Below are 26,778 nucleotides of genomic sequence, written 5' to 3'. Positions count from 1 at the left end.
ACAGGATCTGTTGGGATTCTGCTGTCATTCTTCTGAATGTCGGGATCCCGACTGCAGGGATTTCGTACCCAAGAATTAAGGTTCAAACAGGGTTGAGATTGCCTAAAGGATAAAAAAAAAGGGGCAGACTAGATGGGCCAAGTGGTTCTTATCTACCATCAAATTCTATGTTTCTATGTAACTCTTTGAAAGCATGTCTTATATAAATGATAGCTAGATCCGATTTGCTGCTTTCGTCAACACCTCCAAAAAGGTTGATAAATATTGCACTGAAATGGTAATCTCCTTCACAATGCATGTGTGCTTTATGTGTTCACAATGGGCTTACTGGTCAGACCGAGGTTTCTGGTTGATATCTGGTAAGACGTGCACCTCATGAAATCCAATTCTGAATTTACTCAACAGAGAAATTATCCTGAAACAAAAGTAAAAAATAAATATTGTTTTTGTCCATTCGTGTGACATAATATACACATTTCTGTTCTGTGCTTGTGCACCAAATACATACGTGTTTAGACAACAATGAATATTACATTTATGACCCCTTCCAGAGGTGGAAAGAGAGCAGGCAAATGTAAGATGAGTAAAGCAAGGGTATAGAATACCCCTGCAGAACCTAATGGAATGCTCCCTCAGCACTGCCTCTTAGGAGTCATACCTGTTGACACCAGCAGCACTATGTAGCTGCTTCTGATTGGCTTTTTGTTTATGGACCATACCTTCCAACCATCCCGATTTTAGATAGACAGTGCACATTTACAGGGGGTCATGACATACCTTTCAACATCTTGCATGAATGAAGAGGGACTCCTGCTTGGGCAGAAGGCATGCACCCAAAAATAGGGGTCTTTGCTTCATGTCTGGGGGAAGGGTGCTCGTCAGAATGCCCTGGTCGTGAGCCACGCCCACATTTTCATCACTGGGGGAGCTTCTGGACATACCCCAAGTCACTCTCTTCCATAAATAGATGCCGGCAAAATAGGGACAGTTGGGCGGTATGATTGTGAGGTACTCCCCTATCACAGGTACTAGAGGCAGTTGACTCCAGCACATGAGGCATTTGGTTTTTTTTTGCTAAAGCTGCCATCAGTGGCATGGCCATAAATACAACCACACCTATCCCCATCCCAAATCCAAACACCTGAAAGTTGGGAGGTATGTACTAACCACTCCAGCCTGTAGTGCTTCATTCATTAGTATTGTGGCTACACTAGAGCAAATCACGGCCGCCTATCAGATTTGTTGTTATTTGTCATATCCTTATATTGAATTTATTACAAACACTGTCAAGCAGCATCGTTGCACTATAGTTTAATGTAAGCATATGCTTTAGTATTCCTGATTTAGAAACACTGCTGCATTTTGAGTTGGATATATAGCTAGAGATACATGCGCCTTATATATACACATGCAAGAGAATTTTTACACGCAAAACACATCAAACTCCAAATGAGGCTAGAAACTGAAGTGGACAAATAGGTCTCAAAGCATGACATTTTAGCAATTTAGTACCTTTTATCACATATAAAACAAAACAATAAAAAAAAACTCAAAAATGTATTTTCACACGGACAGCTTCTAGCATTTAGCAATAATGTATTTATTATCTGGAATACATTTTCACACATTAGCTCACAACCCTTCTAAAATCAAGAGAGCCATTACAAAACAGCGACACCTAGTGGTTTCTTTACTAAGTGTTGGATTGTATAACTGTTTATGCCCAATATATAAAAGGCCAGTGCTCTTATACTAGAAAGACATGGTTAGCCGCTAGAGGCTGGTAAAAGCATTGCCTGGCTCTTTGGTAAATAAATCCCCTAATGCAGAGGTTCTCAAACTGTGTACCGTGGCACCCTGGGCACTTGCAGGCGTGACTTGGATTGGTGGCCCAGGACCATTTCAAATTATTTATGGTCAATGTAATAGGCAAATCCAGTGCTGGTGGCTTCCAGTCATAAAATATGTGGACAAACAGAAGCAAAACTTGTCCATCACCACATAGCTAAACCTAAGGATAACATATAAACACTATTTACTTAATTTTTTTTTTTTTTAAATGTCTCAATAAGAAACCTGTGGCCTAGGGGTCCTGTGAAAACAATTCTGATACACTTAGGTGCCGTGATTCAAAAGTTTGAGAACCACTGGGCTAATGTTTTCTTTTCTTTTGCCATTTCACATGGTGCTTTACATAATGTAACCACAGGTTAGCAGTGATATGGGCTTTTTTCTCTACATTTTCTCAATAAGACACATATATGAAAAGATATATATGTCTGTATAATACACTTCCCAGCACGGTCATCCCATGACAAAATCCAATATTCAGTTTTTTCATCATGTTTATCTTTCTAAAGCATGTAATGTATATTTCATTATATATAGAACTGTCCACCCTTCTGTGTTGCCCTAAACTAAACAAAACAAATGTGTTGGATGCTACACGTTATAGGACACTCATGTAACCAAAAAGCCTGATGTGCCCTACTCCTTGAAGAATATAACCTAATATAATAAATCCAGATTACTATGTAACGGCCCATGTTGTGTAGCATTGTACGCTACAATGTATTGCAAGGTCTTACGCTTTGCGTTCTTCATCCATCCGGTTGATCTGTCCTCCAACAAATACTCGAATCTTAGATTTCTCCCATCTCTTTTTGCGGCTCAGAAGGTAAGGAATCAGTAGCGTAAGTCCTGCCAGAAAGAGACTTTGATTAACTGTGTGACCCCAATGCCTGCTTCTGTCTTGAAGAATATGTAACGGTCGTCAATAGGATGAATGTTCAAGTAGGAAACACTGAACTGGCTCCTGGATGATGTGACGTATTCTCTTTCTTTTGTGAAAGGGATCTTTATATTTTTTACTTTCTGAACTCGCTGCAGTACTGCATATGAATGTCTTCCATTAAGATCAGCTCATTGTAAATACAAATAAATACACATCATGTACAGGTTGAGTATCCCATATCCAAATATTCCGAAATACGGAATATTCCGAAATACGGACTTTTTTGAGTGAGAGTGAGAGAGTGAAACCTTTGTTTTTTGATGGCTCAATGTACACAAACTTTGTTTAATACACAAAGTTATTAAAAATATTGTATTAAATGACCTTCAGGCTGTGTGTATAAGGTGTATATGAAACATAAATGAATTGTGTGAATGTAGACACACTTTGTGAAATACACAAAGTTATAAAAAATATTGGCTAAAATGACCTTCAGGCTGTGTGTATAAGGTGTATATGTAACATAAATGCACTCTGTGCTTAGACTTAGGTCCCATCACCATGATATCTCATTATGGTATGCAATTATTCCAAAATACGGAAAAATCCCATATCCAAAATACCTCTGGTCCCAAGCATTTTGGATAAGGGAGACTCAACCTGTAGTATACATAGTTACAGCTGGTGAGGATTTCATATTAAAAATCAAAAGACGTTTGACCAGATGTGATATTTTATTAAGTGCTTATTTACTGGAAGGAATCTACATTAGAACAAGATCTGAGCAAGCAGCTGGCATTCACACTCACCTCCATCATCAAACAGCCAGTAAATATCAATTGTCTTCTTCTCCTGGTTAATCTGGAAAATAGTGCTGGCCTGTTGTTCAGCGGTAACAGCCTCTGGGTCCACTGCAATCAAGCAAATTGTACACATTTTTCCCCCCCAATTATAATGTGACTTGTACACATATTGGAGGTTATTTATGATGTATTTGTGTATTTGTGTGGTTGTTGCATGAACGTGACGGTTTCAGCTCTGCATGACAAAATGGCGGCTTTTCCAGTAAGAAAGCAGCTTTGTGGCACATGATGGCAGCTACTAAAGCACCCAGTTAAATCAGTTTAAAAAAAGTGGAGATTACCGGGCAAACTCCAAGCTGTGTACTTAATTTTAGAACATAGGAGGTTGACTTACTCTCGTATTTTAAATACTGTAAGTGTCTTTCGGTACTCAAAGATAAATCAAAGTAATTGGAGTGCAGATGGATGGCACAGTACCAAGTGTAATTAAAGCTTTGAGTATATACCCACACACAAAGGGGAAAAATAGTTTTACCTGCAGTTTAAGGAGTTAACATAATGACTAATGATAACAGATCCTTGGATTTCATCATTGACATGTACACTGCAGAAATGGAGAATGGAGTGATGCTAGTTTTCTCTCATCTGTATACAATTTTACAACCTGGCCTAAAACCATAAAACCACGATTCACGATTTTTCATGTAGTCCTTAGCAACCCTGCAAGAGTAGGCGGACCTCCTGCTTGCCACCTGCATACTAGTGAAGTAGGTAGGATGGGGAGCTTATCATGGAAACTGTTAAGACCGTATGTAGGGGTGTGGCTAAATTATGCAAATCGATTCATTTTAGCCTCGTCCCTCCACGCGGACATTCCAGTTATATGGGCGGAGCCTAATGATGTGAGAGCCCCGCACCCTGAATTATCCAGCAGCGTCTCCCCTCCAGGCTTCTCCAGGAGGCTGAATAAGTAGGCAAGTATGGTTTTAAATGACCCATATAGTGTATACACTACACTCTTGTGCAAATTAATTGAAACAAGAGGCGATTTTGCGTTTGATACTTAATCTCTTTCCATCTTCCTAAAAATAATAATTTGTCTTCTGAATTTATTTTATGGATGCTTTTGGACTCTTTACTATACTTTTTATTATATTTGAAATTGGAATACAGGTTAGCTCATCTACAGCGCGCAGGCAACTTCTTTTAACTGGACGGAAGGCTAGAAGGCCAGTGAAAAAACGGGTGGTCTTCTGTATGCCGGCGGTCGGGCTCCCGGCGCTCAGTATACCGGCGCCGGGAGCCCGACAGCCGGCATACCGACACTTATTTTCCCTCGTGGGGGTCCACGACCCCCATAGAGGGAGAATAAAATAGTGTGGCGCGCGTAGCGCGCCACCGTGCCCGTAGCGTGGCGAGCGCAGCGAGCCCGCAAGGGGCTCATTTGCACTCGCCACACTGTCGGTAAGCCGGCGGTCGGGCTCCCGGCGCCGGTATGCTGGTCGCCGGGAGCCCGACCGCCGGCCAGCCGTAGTGAACCCTGAAAAAACAGCTGCTCACAAAAACAATGAAATAAAAGCGTTACAAATGGGCTCAGAAATATAAAAACTGGACCAAGTAAGGCTGGCGGAAGGTTATCTTCAGTGATGAAAGCCATTTCTTTGTACAGGGACAGAGAAGTCAACATGTTCGAAGGTCAACTGGAGAGAAGATCAGTGATTGTCACATTGATCAGTGTGTGAAACAGCCAGAAAAGAAAATGTTTTGGGAATGCTTCAGCTACTATGGTGTTGAAAGCTTGAAGCCGGTTGATGGTCTGATGCACTCAGCTCAGTACATTGATATTCTTCAAAGCAAAGTGGTTCCAGAGCTGGAAAAAAACATTCCTAGATGGATCAGGCATCTTCCAACAGGATCTCTCCCCATGCCATACATCCAAATTGGTCATGAATGTCATGGCTGGGAAGAATATAAAGATGCTAGACTGGCTTGGGAACTCACCAGACATGAAACCCATTCGAAAATCTGTGATCTATTTGCAAGTGTCGCCTTAGAGGAAGGACTGTATGACGAAAGTAAAGCTGATTGAAGCACTAATTCAACTGTGGTAACATGACCCTAAAATCACCAATGACTGTTCCAGTTTGGTGGATTCTATGCCAAACTGTGTAAAATGCTTTTGAAAAACCAAGAAGGTCATACAAACTACTAAAATGTTGTTTAAAATAAAATCCAAGGTGAAAATCAAAATAATGTCATTTTCATTGCTTGTTTCAATTAACATGACCCTAAAATCACCAAGGACTGTTCCAATGTGGTGGATTCTATGCCAAACCGTGTAAAAATGCTTTTGAAAAACAAAGGAGGTCATACAATGTGGTTTGAAATAAAGGGGGTGATTCCGAGTTGTTCGCTCGCTAGCTGCTTTTAGCAGCATTGCACACGCTAAGCCGCCGCCCTCTGGGAGTGTATCTTAGCTTAGCAGAATTGCGAACGAAAGATTAGCAGAATTGCGAATAGAAATTTCTTAGCAGTTTCTGAGTAGCTCCAGACTTACTCACAAATAGCGATCAGTTCAGTCAGTTTCGTTCCTGGTTTGACGTCACACACACGCCCAGCGTTCGCCCAGCCACTCCCCCATTTCTCCAGACACTCCCGCGTTTTTCCCTGAAACGCCTGTGTTTTTCCGCACACTCCCAGAAAACGGTCAGTTTCCGCCCAGAAACACCCATTTCCTGTCAATCACACTACGATCAGCAGAACGATGAAAAAACATTGTTACGCCGTGAGTAAAATACCAAACTTTTGAGCTAATTTACTTGGCGCAGGCGCACTGCATACTTTGCGCATGCGCAGTTTGCGACTAATCGCTCCGTAGCGAAAAAAATTAACGAGCAAACAACTCGGAATGACCCCCCAAATCCAAGGTGAAAATCAAAATAATGTAATTTTCATTGCTTGTTTCAATTAATTTGCACAAGGGTGTATACTCTAACCTGTAGGTTGACAGCGACTGCAAGATTGGCCACTAATACTACACTCAGGCTGCAACTAGCTGCCTCCCTACTGTTCCACAGCTACATGTACAGATGAGGGCTCAGTAACAGAAAAGGTAGTTCAGTACCAGTCATACCCATTATTACTGGAGTACTTCCAAACCCCACCGGTCAGACACTTACATGTCCCTTGTGGTAGACAGTCTGCTCCATTCTCACCCTCTTCCTTCAGTGTTGGTCCCTCCGTTTGTTGAAACATAGGGTTAACTATAGAGAGCAATATATATTTGCAAATAGTTGACAAAAAGCATCTGAACATAACATTTCCAAAGATAAGCCCCTTGTTACACCCTGAGTTCCTAAAGTACAGTATGTGAAGAGATATTGGGCCTAATTCAAGGTTGATTGCAAAACAACATTTTCCTCTAATGGGCTAAACCATGTGCACTGCAGGGGGGGCAGATCTAACATGTGCAGAGCGAGTTAGATTTGGGTGGGGTGTGTTCAAACTGAAATCTAAATTGCAGTGTAAAAATGAAGCAGCCAGTATTTACCCTGCACAGAAACAATATAACCCACCCAAATCTAACTCTGTCTGCACATGGTATATCTGCCCCCCTGCAGTGCACATGGTTTTGCCCATTAGAGGAAAATATTGTTTTGCAATCAACCTTGCATTAGGCCAATTGTGGAGAGGCACAGAGGTCTTCATTCACAAAGCACAGAATGGCTAAGCTGCACCACAAAATCCTCTTTAGTGATGCCACTTGCAGTGATGTACGGTAAGGGTGGGCAGGGGAGACAGAGCTTCGACTATAAAATTGATTAGAATAACACAAAGATATTTCTAACTTACAAATATCATCTTTGTATTATTCTAATCATTTTATAGTAAATCTGGCTCTGATACGAGCCAGTGCCTCCCCAGCCACAGTCCTCACCGCACCTCACTGGTCACTCACTATGTTTTGTGACAAAATGGCGGCATTTGCAAAGGATCAGACGTTTGGACCAGCAGGTAGGAGATGTTGGGCAGAGTGAGGGCAGGTGTGCATCGTAAGGTGCACTGGGAAGACACTACTTTTGCACAGTGCACTTCTCAATGTGACTTGCAGTGCGCATCCAGTGCTTTTGGTAAATAAGGTCAAAGTTGTGCACTTACTATGAGCCTGCATGACGCGGGATATATTGAGACCATCCTTCATCCTGAGCACACACAGACCATAGTTAAAGTCAAAAGCATCACTGTAAAAAGAAAACAAAGAAAATTGTCAAGTGTGGGTGATGACAACACTAATAATATAAAGTAAGTTACGTAGTATGTAGGGTTTGTAAACAGTAGACCATGATAGTAACAATGTAGAATCTAGAGCAGGGTCATTAATGTAACCTATAGCGCGTCAATGACAAAAGGCTGTGGACATTTTTTCATCATGCTTTGTGTTTAACAATCCACGTAATGATCAGACACACAAAATGACAAGACTGAGCTGCATAATTGGGAACAAGAGATAAGCTACATAAGCAACATCTCCGGGAATTGGCCTTTCTCATCATGACATGGATGCAAATACTCATTCAGTACCTCATTACCTCTCACCTTTATTACTGTCAACTCCTTCTTTCTGGTCTACCCATGTCCCACCTCACCCCTCTACAATCTATGCTATATGCCTCTGCCTGCTGTATTTTTCTCTCTCACTGCTCTGTCTCAGCTGACACACTCTGCCAATCGCTACGCTGTCTCCTACATAATCAGGTTTAAACTCCTCAATCTGACCTATCAAGTCCTAAGCAGTGGCGGTTTTTACCTACAGTAAAGGCTGCAGGACCAGGAAGCATGGTTAGCGGCAGCCTTCCTACTCCACCCAGGTAGGAGCCGCAGCTGGTTCTAAGCCACTCCTCTTTCCCCTAAATCTGAACTCATTTCTATCTATACTCCCTCCAAACCCCCTCCACTCTGCCAATGTCCACTATCTTACTACCACAAAGATTTTGCACTTCCATCTGTAGGATTTTGCACATGCTGCTCCTGACCTGAGAACTTGCACAGCCTATTGGATTAGCTGATCGTCAACGTGTCAAACATGCACTAAAGACTATTCATTCAAGTCTATTTGCCCTCCTAACTCTTCTTCCTTTGCTAAAATCTAGGGTTTTGAACCATCAATGGTCAACCACTAATGTTAGATGGTCTCCACCATCGATGGTACACAGCCCCACTTGCTGCCAGGGCACAGAGCCTAGCACTGCCCCTGATGCACCCATGATTGTCCCACAGCCTAGTGAGTAATCAACCTGGGATGACCATTGGTGGGTGAAACCATTAATGGCTCCCCTGTGAATGGGTTTCTACCACCGATGTTAACCAACAATGTTACCATCAGGGAGAACTAGGCCAAGACAGTGGTACTGATTGGCTGTCAGTCCAGGAGCTCTGACTGACTCACAACTGGCATATATATTGGTAGATGCTCAATTAGCTTAGTGATATCATTCAGGTGCTCGAAAGGGAGGGGTATTTCTAAGCAAGAAACAAATGCCTTTTTTTCTTGCTGACTCACAACTGGCACCAGATTCGAAATGCCGCTGGTGCTGTATCTCCATGCTGTATCTCCATGGCTGCTTGCCAGTCTGCCATCTGCAATCAGCTGGTGGCCCAACGCCATATCCACACTTACTTGCGGGACAAGGGGAGGTGAGAGGCTACTGGGCGGACAAGGGGAGGTTAGGGGCTGCTGGGCAGACAAGGGAAGGTAAGAGGCTACTGGACGGACAAGGGGAGGTAAGAGACTGCTGGAGGGACACAGGAGGAGATAAGAGGCTGCTGGAGGGAGTGGGACACAGTGGGAGATGCAAGGGAGTGGGACACAGGAAAGTGAGAGTTTGCTGAAGGGAGGTGAGGGGCTGGGACACAGGGAAAGGTGATGGGTTGCAGGTGGATCACAGGGGTAGGTGAGAGGCTGCTGGTGGGAAGCAAGTAGGAGGTGATAGGCTACTGGTGAGAAGGGTGCCTATTTTGTCAGACCTGGGCCCCACAATTTCCGATGGCAGCCCTGGGTTCCAACTATAGTTAACTAAACAATGCTCATCCCAATCCCCCACCAAGTGCCACCCTACTATATTTGTGTCCACTCTGTCCCTCTAGGATGTAAGTTCTCACCAGCAGAAGCTTCTTGTCTTGTGTTCTACTTCCTATCACTGCACCCTTACATCACTGTATCTCAAGCCATCAATCCTGAATACTGGCCTACCTCATGTGTGTGCTACTTATCACTGATGCTCACTGTCTTGTCCATAGCTGTATTTACAGTTCTTTCTATTTATACCTTCTCAATTTGTTGTAATTTGATCACTGTATCATTTTGTGCTGTGGAACTATGCATTATTACTTTTTTGTCTGTGCAATGTTTAATATGTTCTTAGTTTATCCCTATGTACAGTACAGCACTGCTGACCATTTTTGGCATCTTGCAAATAAAGGATAATAATAAACTACTGTAAGTACAGATGTTATTGTCATCAGCATTAATAACATAGTAATGTACTGTTAAAGCCGCATTGTATTCCCATTGTATAATTCCAGCTAAGCATAGGTGTGAATGGCAACATCAGTGCATGAAATAAATAAAGGGAAATCTGGCGATAACTTATTTCCTGAAATACATTATTTTCTGGAAAAGAGTTTTCTTACTAACCACAGAGGCACACATGTTAAAGGTTTATAAAATCTGTATAGTTTGGTGGCAATTTGTGAATTGTATATATGAAATTATATGTAAAATACAGGGTGTTCCATACATGTGGAAACACCCTTGTAAAAAGAAATGAGTAAAGAAATATAAATCCAGTGTCTGCCCATATGATATTGGAGTGGGGGAAAACTTTTTAGGCTATGTCACCAGTATGGCAGCCATCTTGAAGTTGGCCATCTTGGCTGCAACTCTAATTTTTTATTATTATTTTTATTCCCAGTTGTAAAGCGCAATGAAGTATGCTGGCGATATATAAGTAACTGTTAATAAATAAATGAAATATGTGAGTTTACCGTGCATTACCTAAGCTGGACTAGTAAGAATGGCATGCATGTCTTTGCTTAATAACTGACTAAAAAAACATAGACTATGGATCTCTCAACCAATAATAGGTACTAACAGCAGAAGTAGAAATGTGAATTGAGGGAGAGGTAAGACACAAGAAACAGATGTACAGTAGGTCCAGTAGTCTTTGCCATTTTGTTACTGAACCAGTGTAGTGTATTGTATACGTACTGCAGCATTGCCACATAGCTTTCAACGTTCCTGGGGTGAGATGTCTGCCAGTTCTTCTTATATCCCAAAAACAGGACATTTGGCTTCATCTGACCTAGGCCAGCAGACTACATAAAAGGGAAAGAATAGGAATTGTGTAAAAGTATGATCTATGGAAGACGCAAAATACTTCTATGCAGTATGCGGAAGCACACAAGCTTAATAAAATGTGTTACATAAGTTAGCTAAACCAAGGGGGCCCAACCTGTAACGGTGGCCCAGTGCTGATGATACCTTCTATTCATTCACTACTTGGCCATGAATTGCACCATCGGTTAGTATAGTTGTAGTTTTGGTCTCCAGAATAATGGCTGCCACCAGTAAAGGAGATGAACTTTAAATTGGAAGTTAATTGACCAGACATTGATCTGCAAAACACTTTTAGAAACTGCCTCCCTGAAGAATGAAAAAGCCTAGAGATCTGCTTATATGTCACAGGCAGGTAATGTGCTGACAGAGCCATATCCCTGTATACTGGATGCAGTCCAGAGAAGGGTCTGGCAGGAGCCGGGACCGGTGCATGCACACAAACACTGGCTTCTTGGGACTACATTGGCTGCAGCACCTAGAAGCCAGGTAGAGCTGTAGCAAAGGGAAAGGAGTGGCTTCCTATTAGAAGCTTTGTCTCTCTTAATTGCGGCCCAAACTGGCAGTACTGGGAGTGGAAGATCTCCAGCATCTCACACACATCCTAGTGAGGTGAGCAGGATGGGGAGATAATACAAGTAATCTCAAATCTGTATGGAGTGGGCAAGGCTAAAATGATGCAAATCATGCAATAACATGAAAAGACAGCCCAGCCCCCAAAGCTGTCAGCAGCATGTACTCTCCAGACTTCTCCCAAAGAGGAGATTAATTAAGTAGACAAGCAGGGACGGATCTACTGTGAAATTTATGAAGCTTAAGTTTCCGGGGCCCTAATCCCAGAGGGACCTGAAGCAACTTTATTTTTAATGAGTGAATTTCTCAACAAAATCAATGGAGTTTTTAAAGTGTGTGTTAGTAAAATAAGGTTATTATAGTGATAGAATAATCACTTGGCTCGCTTGTGCGTTTTCTCACCAAAAAATCAGATTTTCACATCTTGTTTTTATGTATGGTCATATCTTGTCACCAATAACACCATGACAGCCAGGCCTCTAGCACAGCATAGCTGCTATTACAGCTTGGGTGTACGTCACTTAGTACTGCTGGAGCTGCTGGGAATTGTAGTCTAGCGCTGTGATTTGCGCTCAGTAAATAGCGTGAAACATATAACTGTTTAGAACTACAATTACCGACAGCCAGCAAAACTTCTCTTTGTGACATTCCAAGGAATGGCGGAGCCTGAGAGGGCCCATCCCAGGAAGGAGGTTGGGAGCTATGACAGGTGACAAGGAGACTGGGACAGGGAGGTGTCTAAAAAGGTAATTTTGCTAGCACTGAGTGGTGTGTGCTGTACTTACAAGGGCAGCAAGACCCTTTAGACCTTGTTGGATGTTGCCCTATTGTTACTGGTTGCGAAGGGGCCCCCATAATAGTTCTAGCTTTAGGGCACCAAAAATGTAGGTCCACCACTGAATACAAGTATGGTGCGTATTGTATGTCTGTACCCCATGTTTGTTTGTGGTATTGGTGAGTTTGGGGACACAGGGGATAGGTAGGCCCTGCATCTTAGCAAGGTTGGGAACACAAAGGATAGGCCCCTGCATGTTTTACTTGTACCGGGCCTCACAACATCAGGTGGCAGTCCTGGAAGACGAGATATAATTTTCTGAATAAACAGCTGTGACAACATCTCCAAAATGGTGACAAATTGTAATTTTATTTTATAGCAGTATATGGAGAAAAGTAAAATACCGGTATATCCTATATACTATACAGTAGGATTTATATTGTATTTTGCCTTAAATGTGACGAACATTATATAGAAATAAGTTATGCTGCATGCACATATGGGCTGGGCTGATGCTATCTCCCTGGGCTGATACTATCATCAATATTACCTGTACCTGACTCCTCCCAGTCATTTGCATACTATTCACAAAATAAAAATGCCTAATAAAAAGAAGTATAGAACTAAATATAGGATTTTAAATACTTACCGGTAAATCCTTTTCTCGTAGTTCATAAGGGATATTGGGGACACATTAGTACGATGGGTAAAGACGGGGTCAAAGGAGCCAGTGCACTTTAAATTTCTTCCACTGGGTGTGCTGGCTCCTCCCCTCTATGCCCCCTCCCACAGGCAGTTATAGGTAAAACAGTGCCCGAAGGAGAAAGGACATACTTGTGAGAAGGAACATAACAATGAGAAATGTGGTGAGATTTATACACCAGCACGCCGTAACATAACTGGGGCAGCAACATCTGGCAACATAAACAGCAATGGCTGAACAGGTAACACCTAACAGAGAACCTGCAGAAAGTCGGTGCACAGAGGCGGGCGTCCAATATTCCTTATGGACTACGAGAAAAGGATTTACTGGTAGGTATTTAAAATCCTATTTTCTCTAGCATCCATAAGGGATATTGGGGACACATTAGTACGATGGGGATGTCCCAAAGCTTCCAGAACGGGCGGGAACGTGTGGAGACATCTGCAGCACGGCCTGCCCAAACTGGGTATCCTCTTTGGCCAGGGTATCAAACTTGTAGAACTTCACAAAGGTGTTCTTCCCCGACCAGGTAGCGGCTTGGCATAGTTGCAAGGCCGAGACTCCACGGGCAGCCGACCAAGAAGAGCCCACCGATTTAGTAGAGTGGGCCTTGAGAGACTTAGGAACAGGTAAGGCTGCCGACATATAGGCCTGTTGGATAGTAAGTCGAATCCAACGAGTAATGGACTGCTTCGAAGCAGTGCAACCCTTCTTCTGTGAATCATAGAGCACGAACAAGGAATCAGTCTTTCTGATCCGAGCTGTACGCTTGACATAGATCTTCAAGGCACGCACAGCATCCAATGCCTCCGGAGGAGCAGAAGCATCAGAACAGGACGGAATCACAATAGGTTGATCCTGATGAAATGCGGAAAACATCCTTTGGCAGCAACTGCTCTCTAGTCCTAAGTTCCGCTCTGTCCTCATAAAAGACCAAATATGGACTTTTATACGATAAGGCCCCCAATTCTGAGACACGTCTAGCAGAAGCCAGGGCCAGTAACATCACCGTCTTCCATGTGAGTACTTGTCTTCTACCGTCATGACAATGCTAAATTCCTTTGCCTTATAACAACCCTTTATGAAGCTAAGAACACTGTACGCTGTTTACTTAAGAAGTACCGTAATGGTACGCTAGTTGCGTAACGATCGCTCAGCCGTAGGCGAGACGCTCAAGCGTCACGTTCGCTCACGGCCCAGCGATCACAGGACACGTTATTGGTTATGTCTAGGGTAATGATTCGCTATGGCGTAGCTTACGCTCGAGACCACGAGGAGGTCACCAGCGATGCAGACGCTCACAACACTATACCTTTATGTTAAAACCTTATACCAATGAAATACACTGAATACCTTAATGTGAGTACAGGGTGTAAATGCAACCATGTGTAACCTGACTAACTACAAAGCTGCTTGAGCGTCACCGACGCTCAAGTGAACACTTAACACTATAGAAAATGCACAGATGCTGGTTTAGGTTCCAAGGCCTATTAACTGTATTATATCTAATATACTTGTAAAAGGGGATAACAGTACAAATGATACACTACAATATAACAGAGACTTCCTAACCACAGAACTAAACAATAAATACAAAAAGACAATACTACACTGACCTAAATGCAATACAATACAATACTATCTAATACAATACAATACTAGCCTAGTCTAGGGGAGATATGAGAGAACAGAACAGAGAGAGAGAGAGAGAGATATTGGCTCACAGAAAGACAATGATAACGGAGAGAAACTTACGCACAAAGGGTATGATCGCCTGCGCCTCGATATCCAGCTCCCGGCTATCAGCAGATAACCGTTGATGAGAGAGTGAGAGCTGGATGTGGTCGGCCTGCCTATTTATGCCCCACACACAATGCAATCTCCTGGTCCTACAATCCCATTGTCCATTGGCCGAAGGAATTCGGCCCTGTATCATAACAAAAGGTCATAGGGTGATTCATACAGGTGGGCTGTGACGATTTCCAACAGCTCAGGTGGGTGGGAAACTGGGTTTCCCGCCGCATACCTGAGTATGTGTAAATAATAGAAATGGACATAAACTTCTTATGTCCATAACTATTCGCACGAGCGATTAATACGCTCCAAACCAACACCGGAATATTGCTAATTAAATACTCTTCCGATGGGTACCAAACACTGCTGTATGATTCCTGTTAGACCCTTTGTACGATATAAAGAGGGATTCCTCAGCTCTGGGACATTGTATTTTAACCAAACTTTCAGAATCTATCAAAGGGACCATGATCTATAAACTACATTAATTGTGAACATTTGTAACGAATGAGTCGCACGCTACGACTACATAAACTCTACCGTAAATACGCATACCGCGCCTGCGAGTGCACGTTATTGCGGGTATGCGAATCCACGGGAGAGCGCATGCACGCGCAGCGCGGACCAGTGTGCGGTGCAAATATGGCAACGTGCATTGAGACATTTTTCTGACTTTGACAGTCCACCCTTTGGCAGTCAATAATAACTGCCATAAAACACTTAAGGAGAAAAATGTAAGTCAGGGGTTAATTGATTTCCATGGTTGGGTAGGGGAGGAGAGAGGAGAAGGTGTGAAGAGGGTATGACCTAGTGAGATAGCAGAAGCATGTGTGTATGAATCCATGTTTGGGGGGTCATGTATCATCGTGCCGTACGTGTTGTAAATCAAGCTTCGAGGTATTGCGAAGTATACATTTGAATTCCTTCTTATCCTGTGGCACAGGTCTGTGGATGGGCTGTCAAACTTTACCGAGCTCATTTCGGATTTTGAACAAAATGGGGAGCACATTTTAGTTGATGATACATGAATGGGGGAGGTATGTGGTTGCTGATATCTGTGCCTGTATTCCCTATCGTCTATGTGTGTCGTTACCTGAGGGTTGTAGAGATGAAGATAAAGAACACTTACGAAAAATGCAATGATATTCTATGTCAGGGAAATGTACATCTGTCGTCGAAGTTGTTTTCGGTATCTGTTGAGAGTCGTCTTCTTTGCGCTGTATTGCTCCTTAGGCATGAGCAAATAGCTTTGTCTGAGCCATCAGATTTACAAAAATGTTGGGCTAGCGTGAGTTTAAAGATACTAGGGAAACTGGGGATCCATGGCAAAGTTCATCAAGTGTCCATATTTAAAGTTGTCAAATCTTCTTCTTTGGTGCTTGTCTGTTGTCTGTATACATCTCGTCTCGTCAGCTTCCTCGTCCAAGGGGGTCTTTGTATCTTGGAGAAAAAGCAGAAAAACAGGTGAAAGAAACGGACCGTATAATCGCATTTTCATCACATTCTGGTTTCTATCATTGGGTCATAAATCAAATCCAGGTTAATTACGGTTTCCTCATTCCTCAAGCTCATCACTTTTGTACTTTGTTTGCACCTCATTAAAGCCTGCCCGCATCTAAATATCAATCCAATCGATATAACGACACCCAAGATACATAGTAGAAACTTTCCAACATCCATTATGACTCCTTGAGCCCAGTCTCCTAAACCGGAGAACCAATTTCGCGGGTTCAACCATGACACCCAACCAGTCAGCTCATTACCTACAGCAGCAAGGGTGAGATTGTGTTTTCGACGAAATTCCCACTTCAATTGGAGAATATCATCCATCTTTTGGTCTATGACCTCTACCGGATCCTCGGTGCTATTTGTGATATACGTGCAACACTTTATGCCGTACTGTGTTGCCAATGTAACACAATATCCGCCTGTTACTGCTGTAAGATAATTAAGAACCATCCTATGCTGAACTAGTTCTGTTTTGTAAGCTTGGAGTTCTCTTCCAGTGTATCTAAACGTGTCATCATACATTTCAGTGATATTATCTAACAAATTGGCGAGTGCGGAAATGTATCTATAATTCATCACTCCTCGAGCGGTACGAGTGAAATCTAACGCTACCAGAACCTGAATCCCGGTGGATTCATGGATAAGATCAGAGGCCGGATGCTCTAATCTTTCTGACAGTTGTCTTTTAACTCGGTGCTCGTAGTGAGTGTGAGTATAAGGAGCTTGGGCACCACGGTGTATGTCCTTCATTTTGTCATGTGTAAAAGTCATCACTTCAGGCAATACTTTTCCAATATAACACAATCCTTCAGAGTTTGGGGCTAGCCACTTGTACGCCTTTCTCCCGCATATGAAATATGCATCATCGGGGAGAACATAAGGGACGGAGAAGGACATGACCATGTTACAAACCTTCCAGGTGAAATCTCCTGACCCTAATTCTTCCAACTGCTTAATGCACGTATCGGTTTGTACGATATGAGCACAGTATCCTGGTGATACCTCTCCAACTCTAGTAATCCTATTCCCTAAGGTATATCGATACCGGAAAGATTTTCCTCTACTGGCTATGTGGCGTACGAGCTCTGTATCTGTAGGCATTCTATCTGCTCTGTGTGAAAAGGTCATGGTAAGGTTGCTCCATGACACTTCCCAATTTCCCGGTTTTCTAGGATTGGAGATGTTAAAACATAAGAGGGACCTATCCACATGGTATTGGTGGAGCTTCAAACTAGGAGGGCTGGAGATGTTAAACCTCCGGTCCACCGGTCTCCCACCCTTTAGCTCAAGTACCTCCCCTACCGTTAAAGGAAATGGTACTAGCCCTGATTTACTATGACCCTGAGGTACTTGAGAGCATACCCAACAATCTGTTTTATTTAACACGTTACCCACTAAGGAGTGATGGTCACTCAATGGATGCTGGTCCATATGGATATTAAGACTGGATTGGCATTTCTTTATGCATCCATCTTCAACCATTGTCACAGAGCCTACAGATACAGTTTTTCTTTTTTTGAACTAACAATCCTTCAAAGAAAATGTTTACAGATAACATGGTTGTTAGATCGTGCCCGGTACTCGCCTTTGCTTGGTGATTGGGTTGCTATTGGAATTTTACACCTCCGTCTCAGTCATCAGGACCTTTCTGGATCCTTTCTCGACCTCACTGGTACTCTCACCGAAACAGACTGCTCTGGTCAACATCATGGTTAACGGGAAAAATCCATATCACAGTCTCTTGGGGCAAGTCCATCTTACAGGAGGAGAAAAGAAGAAATTTGTAAATGGGGTATAAGAAAATCAGTTTGAGGGGGAGAGAACTCGTTACGATAATAAGTTCTCTCGTCTTGTTGTTCTTCTTGTTCTGCTGTCCTCTCAAAGGTGTTGTCTCTCAGTCTTCAAAAACGATCATTCTGGTGATGCAATATTCCTTCCTAACCGACGATCTTTCTGTAAGGAGCAAAAATCTGGCATTACCATTGGTCCAACTGAGGGGTGACATACCATCTTTAAACCATGGAAACATGAGTGGGAAGAGAGAGACAACAAAAAAAAAACAAAAGAGATAGAGAACAATTCATGTGCATATATACATTACATAACTCGACAATAACCATCAATAAGAGAAGAGAAACAAAGCATTTTTAAACATTGTCAACATTAAGAAAACATTGTCAGACTATTTGGCTGTCGTATCTACGTGTCTAATGGTTTCCTTGAGCAGTCCCTCCCCACCAGCACTTGCATTATTCCACTGTCTGTATCTGGCCAGAATACATTGTGGTGGATAGGTCATGCTGGGGTTTGGTAGACTTCTGCAAGGACCAAGCGAATATGCAATGTTTGAATTCTTACCAATAATCGTCAAAGATGGGGATAGAGAGAGGGAGAGAAAAACATTTTTCACAAATACATTTACAACTTTTCACCTGGTCATTCCTGTGTCTTTAGTGAATGACCTCCCACTTCATTAACCGTTACTTCAGGCTTGCCTCCATTCCTAATAATCACCTTTCCTAACTATATATTATGGGTGTGGCCCAAAATTCTTCCTATATGATCCCTGCTTGTAATTTGGTGTGTCATAACTTTTGCTCATTTTCATGTCTAGGGGGTCTGATTTTATGTGGGCTGTTGCAGTTACTGGCATAATGCCCTTCTCTTTTGCACAGATCACAAATCCTTAAGTTCCTCCATGTGCCAATGGCCTGGGGTTTTGGTTGATTTGATGCCTCCTCAAACGCTCGGATGTTCATCATCATCAACCGCTTTCCCTGTACCTACCTGATTCCTTGGATACCATGATTATGTCGTTGTCTAGGGAGTTGATATACCTTCTGTGAATCTTTGATCATACAGTTAGATCTTTCCTAGGATCTGGGTAATCAGACATGATTGATCTCAATTCTGTCCGGGACCAGGGATGGCGCATTGCACTGTCCTTGACGGGAATGGTTCCCTGATCGTCAGTCTTCCCATTGGGGACTGTGATCACCCTGACAGGACTAAACTCAATTACATCACCTTGTTTTGGTCTTATAATATGGGGTACATTTGTTTGTGCGTGATATAAAACATTGTACGTACCTGTGGACACGACCTCACCTGACCCTCCGTTAGGGGGTTTGATTATTGCCTTTACCAATTTGGTCGTGTCCACCTGGATGACTTGTAGGATGGCTTCTGGAAGAGGTGCCGACATCGTTCTGGGCTCACTTTCTTGTTTGTATTCCTGAGGGAGGTTTGACATGGGGTGCAGCTTGCACAGGTTAATAGTTGTACATTCAACAGTATTACAATAATCATGGTTACATTTATTACACTTATCCTTATAATCTATATTACAGTTGCTAAGAGCGTTTTTATTGTTCCACTTTTGTGCTTTTCTCTCCGCAATCAACTCCTCTCCTGCTGCCATGTCTCTCCCCTCAAGATAAGAGTCAGAAAAGTCAATAGACTCTTTTTGTAATTCACTTTCCTGTTGCCATAACTGTAAATATTCATAATGTTTATTTTGTCTCTTCGTTGGTTCAATGAGACTTATCCTCCTCCTTAAATTTTGTAACACGTCTGGACTGAAGCTACCTATTCTTGGGAATTTGTCCCTGTCTTGTACAGTCATTCTCTCCCATTCATCACATAAAGATTCGGTGTGAATTCCATATTTTTCACACATTACGTGCCGACCCAACTGGTCGGTTCACAGAATCAACCTGAACCAGGGTTGATCGCCCCCTACCTGAACAAATGGCCCCCATAATCTGCAGGCGTTGCTTATTCCTCCTTGAATATCAAGGCTTTCAGCGAACCCTTACAAACAAACCAAGATGTCCTTGGGCAGGCCGGCGGTGGTGGTTTATCAAGTACCCCACTTACTTCTCGCCCACGTTGGCCTGTGCTGCAATCACTGTAGCCAGAGCTGCTGGACCCAACCTAGGGCCCCTGTGAACCTTTATTTACTGGAACATATGAGGGTTACCCGCAGGACACTTACTCTTTCCAGTAAAGTTGGGGTTGTTAGATAGTTCCTGAGTGACCAGCGAACTTCCCTTCCAAAAATAAAAAATTACACAAATCACGTCAGAATGTACAGATAGCGTTTGTGACCACTTTACTCTAATGGTATTAGGTCAGATTACTAACTACTGCACACAATAACGTGCGGTCCAATCGTTCAGTATACGAGCACTACTGGTCATGTACTGAAAGATCAATGGAATCTATGTTTCCGGCTGCGATTCCTTCAGCCAGAGCTTGTATGGCCTATATGGGTTCTGCACCAACACCCCAGGCGTTGTGCCACTGGACTTTTATAGCGGACCTTTTACCTTACGACCTCCTGGTCTTGTTACCTTATGACCTCCTGGTCTTGTTACCTTATGACCTCCTGGTCTTGTTACCTTATGACCTCCTGGTCTTGTTACCTTATGGTCCGCTATACTCTAATGCTCAAATATTATTTAACCAGAGATGCCTCCCTAGCCACCGTATATGTCACTTACACGTATGTCCCTTGACGAGTACCCGGCTTTCCTTTTGGTTCCACCTTAAAGTTATATAAACTTTTGTATACAAAACACACTCACTCAACACATGTACACTTTTGTTTCTATATCTATTTCTGCGCAGAAATTTGTCTTTAGCCCAACAGTGTTACCAATTAGGAGCAGGATCTGTTAAACTAAATTTCCGATTTTCCAAAAATAGATTTGCGTTATTTACCGCTTCGCGTTATCTACCGCTGTGCGTTAATTATCGCCTTTGCGTTACTTCACTTTATCACAACTTGAGCTACGTGGGCGTAACCGGACGCTACGTTGCGTAATGAACGCTGCGTGCGTCTGCCTTTTGGATTGCGTACGTTAGTCTTTGTTAGCGACACGTGTACGCAATGCAAAGGATCCACCGTAACACAATATATTTTTATCAATGTAAATGATCCCTGATCATCTACCGCAATCCACACTGACTGCCTTGTATCTCAGACAAACCGTGTGTTTGTTCTATACTTTAACTATCACCTCTACTATTAAATAACAGCAAATCTCCTTTTAGCACTTTCTATCAACTATAAAATTGGCAAACAGGAATAGTGATATACGAAAATGAAACAGAAATGCAGATATATGCGTGCGTACGCAAGACAAAAGAAAAATAAACAGTTTTAAAAGGACACAAGCGTTTTGTTCTTACTTCCGGTTACCGGGTTCCTTCAGCACTCTTTATCTAAGCGAAGCAGACGCTTATCCCGCCAGCACTATGAGACAATCTCCCACCCTTTGCTGGGGGATAATGTCTGCTGATCTACCTAGTGCAGATGTGAGAAGTATAGGACGAGCCCGCAATTGACAATGCTAAATTCCTTTGCCTTATAACAACCCTTTATGAAGCTAAGAACACTGTACGCTGTTTACTTAAGAAGTACCGTAATGGTACGCTAGTTGCGTAACGATCGCTCAGCCGTAGGCGAGACGCTCAAGCGTCACGTTCGCTCACGGCCCAGCGATCACAGGACACGTTATTGGTTATGTCTAGGGTAATGATTCGCTATGGCGTAGCTTACGCTCGAGACCACGAGGAGGTCACCAGCGATGCAGACGCTCACAACACTATACCTTTATGTTAAAACCTTATACCAATGAAATACACTGAATACCTTAATGTGAGTACAGGGTGTAAATGCAACCATGTGTAACCTGACTAACTACAAAGCTGCTTGAGCGTCACCGACGCTCAAGTGAACACTTAACACTATAGAAAATGCACAGATGCTGGTTTAGGTTCCAAGGCCTATTAACTGTATTATATCTAATATACTTGTAAAAGGGGATAACAGTACAAATGATACACTACAATATAACAGAGACTTCCTAACCACAGAACTAAACAATAAATACAAAAAGACAATACTACACTGACCTAAATGCAATACAATACAATACTATCTAATACAATACAATACTAGCCTAGTCTAGGGGAGATATGAGAGAACAGAACAGAGAGAGAGAGAGAGAGAGATATTGGCTCACAGAAAGACAATGATAACGGAGAGAAACTTACGCACAAAGGGTATGATCGCCTGCGCCTCGATATCCAGCTCCCGGCTATCAGCAGATAACCGTTGATGAGAGAGTGAGAGCTGGATGTGGTCGGCCTGCCTATTTATGCCCCACACACAATGCAATCTCCTGGTCCTACAATCCCATTGTCCATTGGCCGAAGGAATTCGGCCCTGTATCATAACAAAAGGTCATAGGGTGATTCATACAGGTGGGCTGTGACGATTTCCAACAGCTCAGGTGGGTGGGAAACTGGGTTTCCCGCCGCATACCTGAGTATGTGTAAATAATAGAAATGGACATAAACTTCTTATGTCCATAACTATTCGCACGAGCGATTAATACGCTCCAAACCAACACCGGAATATTGCTAATTAAATACTCTTCCGATGGGTACCAAACACTGCTGTATGATTCCTGTTAGACCCTTTGTACGATATAAAGAGGGATTCCTCAGCTCTGGGACATTGTATTTTAACCAAACTTTCAGAATCTATCAAAGGGACCATGATCTATAAACTACATTAATTGTGAACATTTGTAACGAATGAGTCGCACGCTACGACTACATAAACTCTACCGTAAATACGCATACCGCGCCTGCGAGTGCATGTTATTGCGGGTATGCGAATCCACGGGAGAGCGCATGCACGCGCAGCGCGGACCAGTGTGCGGTGCAAATATGGCAACGTGCATTGAGACATTTTTCTGACTTTGACAGTCATCAGAGGTTCAAACCAGGAGGACTGTAGAAATCGCAATACCACATCCAAATCCCAAGGAGCCGTAGGCGGCACAAACGGAGGTTGGATGTGAAGAACCCCTTGCAAGAAGGTCTGAACCTCAGGCAGTATAGCCAACTTCTTTTGGAAGAAGATTGAAAGAGACGAAATTTGAACCTTAATGGATCGAAGGAATCTTCCCCAGTGAAAATCGGCAGATGAATATGTGCATTCCGCACACCAGGGGACATAGCTACGCCAGATATTATGATAGTGTTTTGACGTCACAGGTTTTCTGGCTTGCACCATAGTGGCAATGACCTTTTTGGAAAGTCCCTTGTGAGCTAGGATGTTCCGCTCAACTTCCGTGCCGTCAAACGAAGCCACCGTAAGCCCGGGTAGACGAACGGTCCTTGTTGAAGAAGATCTCTTCTGGGTGGCAGAGGCCAAGGTTCTTCGACGGACATGTCCAGAAGATCCACGTACCACGCTCTCCGGGGCCAATCTGGGGCAAGCAGAATTGGTTGTACTCCTTGATGCCGCATCCTCTTGAGCACCTCTGGAATCAACGGAATCGGAGGAAATATGTAGACCAGCTTGTAAGGCCAAGGCGATGTCAGTGCATCCACTGCGCACGCCTGAGGGTCTCTGGTTCATGAGCAATAGGAGCGAAGTTTCTTGTTGAGGTGAGACGCCATCATGTCGATCTGGGGGTAACCCCACCGGTCGATGATCTGTTGAAACACTTGAGGATGTAGGCCTCACTCCCCTGGGTGGAGGTTGTTGCGACTCAGGAAGACCGCTTCCCAATTGTCCACTCCCGGAATGAAGATTGCGGACAATGCTAGTGCATTTCTTTCCACCCAGAGGAGAATTCTTGATACTTCACGCATGCAGGCCCTGCTTTTCGTCTCTCCTTGTCGATTGATGTACGCCACAGCCGTGGCGTTGTCCGACTGTGCCTGGATTGCTTGATCCTGGAGCAGAAGAGAGGCCTGAATCAGGGCACTGTAGATAGCCTGAAGTTCCAGGATGTTGATCGGATGTAGGGCCTCTTGGGCAGACCACCTGCCCTGGAACTGCACCCCTTGGGTGACAGCCCCCATCCTCTCAGACTTGCATCCATCGTGAGGAGGATCCAATCCTGAATCCTGAAGCGTCGACCTTCATGGAGATTGGAAGACTGCAGCCACCACAGGAGTGAAATCCTAGCCCGGGGTGACAGTTGAATCATCCGGTACATCTGAAGATGGGAACCGGACCTCTTGTGCAGGATGTCCAGTTTAAAGGGTCTGGCATGGAACTGTCCATACTGGATGGCCTCGTACGAGGCTACCATCTTTCCCAACGATCTTATGCAAAGATGAATTGAAACTCGAGTCGGTCGGCGAACCAGGCAAACCATTTCCTGGAGAGTTCTCACTTTGTCCTCTGTGAGGAACACTTACTGCGCTACAGTATCCAGTAGCATTCCCAGAAACAGGAGCCATTGAGACGGCTCTAGATGGGACTTCTGTAGATTGAGGATCCACCCATGCTGTGATATAAGGCATATAGTGCGATCTATATGGAGCAGTAGGAGCTCTCTGGAACTCGCTTTTATCAGGAGATCGTCCAGGTAAGGGACCACGTTGACCCCCTGGACCTTGAGCTGGGATATAATTTCCGCCACCACCTTCGTGAACACCCTCCGAGCTGTAGACAGGCCAAAGGGTAACGCCTGGAATTGGTAGTGATCGTTCAGCAGTGCAAACCTCAGATAGGCCTGATGAGGAGGCCAAATTGGGATATGTGGGTAGGCGTCCTTGCTATCCATGGACACTAGGAATTCCTGCTGTTCCAGGCCTGCGATCACTGCTCGCAAAGATTCCATCTTGAATTTGAAAACCTTTAGGTAAGGATTCAAGGACTTCAGATTCAAAATTGGCCTCACAGACCCGTCCGGATTTGGCACAACGAACAGACTGGAGTAGTAGCCTTGTCCTTGCTGTTGCAGGGGTACTGGAACAATGACTTGGGACTGGATAAACTTTGTGATGGCCTGTAGTACCGTAACATGCATATTTTCCAAAGCTGGTAAGCTTGATTTGAAAAATCGTTGTGGAGGAGCACCATCGAACTCCAGTTTGCAACCTTGAGAAATAAGGTCCCTTACCCAGGCATCCTGGCAGAAACTTTCCCAGATGTGGCTGAAGTAACGTAACCTGGCTCCCACCTCGAGATCCTCCCGGGGTTGGCGGGCACAGTCATGCTGATGTCTTTGCAGAAGCTGAACTGGAGCTCTGTTCTTGAGAGCCGGCAACGGCTGGTTTCTTAGGTTTACCCCTGGTGCCTCTAGCTGCATTTGATGCACCTCTGGCCCTAGATCGAAATCTGGTGGACCGAAAGGACTGAGTAGACGGTCCCGGGTAGGTGCGTCTAGCAGGCGGAGCAGTAGCTTTCGAGATCCATGCGTCGAATTCGCCTCATAAGAGCCATTCACCTGTAAAGGGAAGAGATTCCACATTGCGTTTGGAGTCAGCGTCTGCAATCCACTGACGCAACCATATGGCTCTGCGTGCTGACACAGCCATAGCAGTGGTTCTAGCATTAATATTGCCAATCTCTTTTAGGGAGTCACAGAGAACTCTTGCCGTGTCCTGAATGTGTTTCAGGAAAGTCACCGTAGTAACTAGAGTCATGTCACCCGAGAAACCCTCCTGAATTTGAGTAGCCCAGGTGTGAATTGCATGTGTCATCCAGCAACCTGCAATGACCGGTCTTTGAGATACCCCTGCAGCAATGTAGATAGATTTTAGTGTGGCCTCAATTTTCCCATTCCCTGAGTCCTTTACCGTAAAGAAGAGGTGAGAGACCGAGACGTCTACAGCTGGAGATTCTTCCCAGAATTTTCCACCCACAGGGGCAAAGGGGAATGTATGCAAAAAACGTTTTGACACCTGATATTTTTTATCTGGATTCTTCCAGGCCAGTTTAAATAAATCATCCAATTCTTTAGAATCAGGAAATGTGACAGGCAGTTTGTCTTGAGGGAGGCAAAACGACTGCTGATTTGCAGCCTCCTCTAGGGGGAGCTTTCGCACATCCCTTATATCTAAAATGAGGGGTTCAATACCCTGTGTAGGAGTGGAATCCCCACTTATGGGATCTACATCGTCCCCATCATCTTGTTTATCATCATCAGTATCTGATAGAAGTGCAGGTAAAGCACATTTATGTGGACCTGCAGTAGAGAGAGGGGAGGGGGGGGGGACATCAGCCCTGGCAGCTAGATCTGCCACTGCTTTTTGCAGTTCTTGTCTTTTGTTGGCATTTGCAGTGAGCTGAGATGACATATCAGACATCATAGTTTTAATAACCCCCAGCCAGGTGGGCTCGTGACTTTCCCCCACATTGTCCTCAGCATTTTGCGAGGACTGACTACACTGCTCACATGATATGGAACCAGATGAAAGAGAGGAGAATCTAGCATTACATACACTGCATATTTCACCATAATGAAAACACAACACACATACAATACAGACTGATTACAATGCAAGCCTGCCCTATTGCATGTGAGAGGAGACGCAGAGGAAGAGAGGACCCAGCACACCCAACGCTGCAGAGCCCCAGTGAGGCTGTCAACAGTTTTAGGTAACAGTGAGAACTGGTTATACCATGCAATTCCCTCAAAGGAATAATATCTGTGCACCGGGAGCGGCTCTCCT

General features: G+C 43.7%; 1 protein-coding gene across 1 annotated transcript in view; it reads right to left on the bottom strand.

The window, feature by feature from the left end:
- Positions 1 to 26,778, bottom strand: part of SLC12A3 (solute carrier family 12 member 3) — a 204,324-nt gene that overhangs the window by 13,498 nt on the left and 164,048 nt on the right. Inside the window, exons 18-23 of the mRNA XM_063945407.1 lie at positions 10,805 to 10,911; positions 7,696 to 7,778; positions 6,717 to 6,800; positions 3,544 to 3,645; positions 2,589 to 2,700; positions 329 to 415 (exon numbers count right to left, since the gene is read on the bottom strand). Of these exons, the coding sequence (XP_063801477.1) occupies positions 329 to 415; positions 2,589 to 2,700; positions 3,544 to 3,645; positions 6,717 to 6,800; positions 7,696 to 7,778; positions 10,805 to 10,911 (575 nt within the window). The remainder of the gene's footprint in view (positions 1 to 328; positions 416 to 2,588; positions 2,701 to 3,543; positions 3,646 to 6,716; positions 6,801 to 7,695; positions 7,779 to 10,804; positions 10,912 to 26,778) is intronic.

Source organism: Pseudophryne corroboree, chromosome 11 (genome assembly GCF_028390025.1).
Source record: "Pseudophryne corroboree isolate aPseCor3 chromosome 11, aPseCor3.hap2, whole genome shotgun sequence".
In the NCBI taxonomy this organism is placed as follows: domain Eukaryota; kingdom Metazoa; phylum Chordata; class Amphibia; order Anura; family Myobatrachidae; genus Pseudophryne; species Pseudophryne corroboree.
The sequence above is the reverse complement of the archived record's forward strand: the minus strand, read 5'-3'. Positions and strand labels throughout refer to the sequence as shown.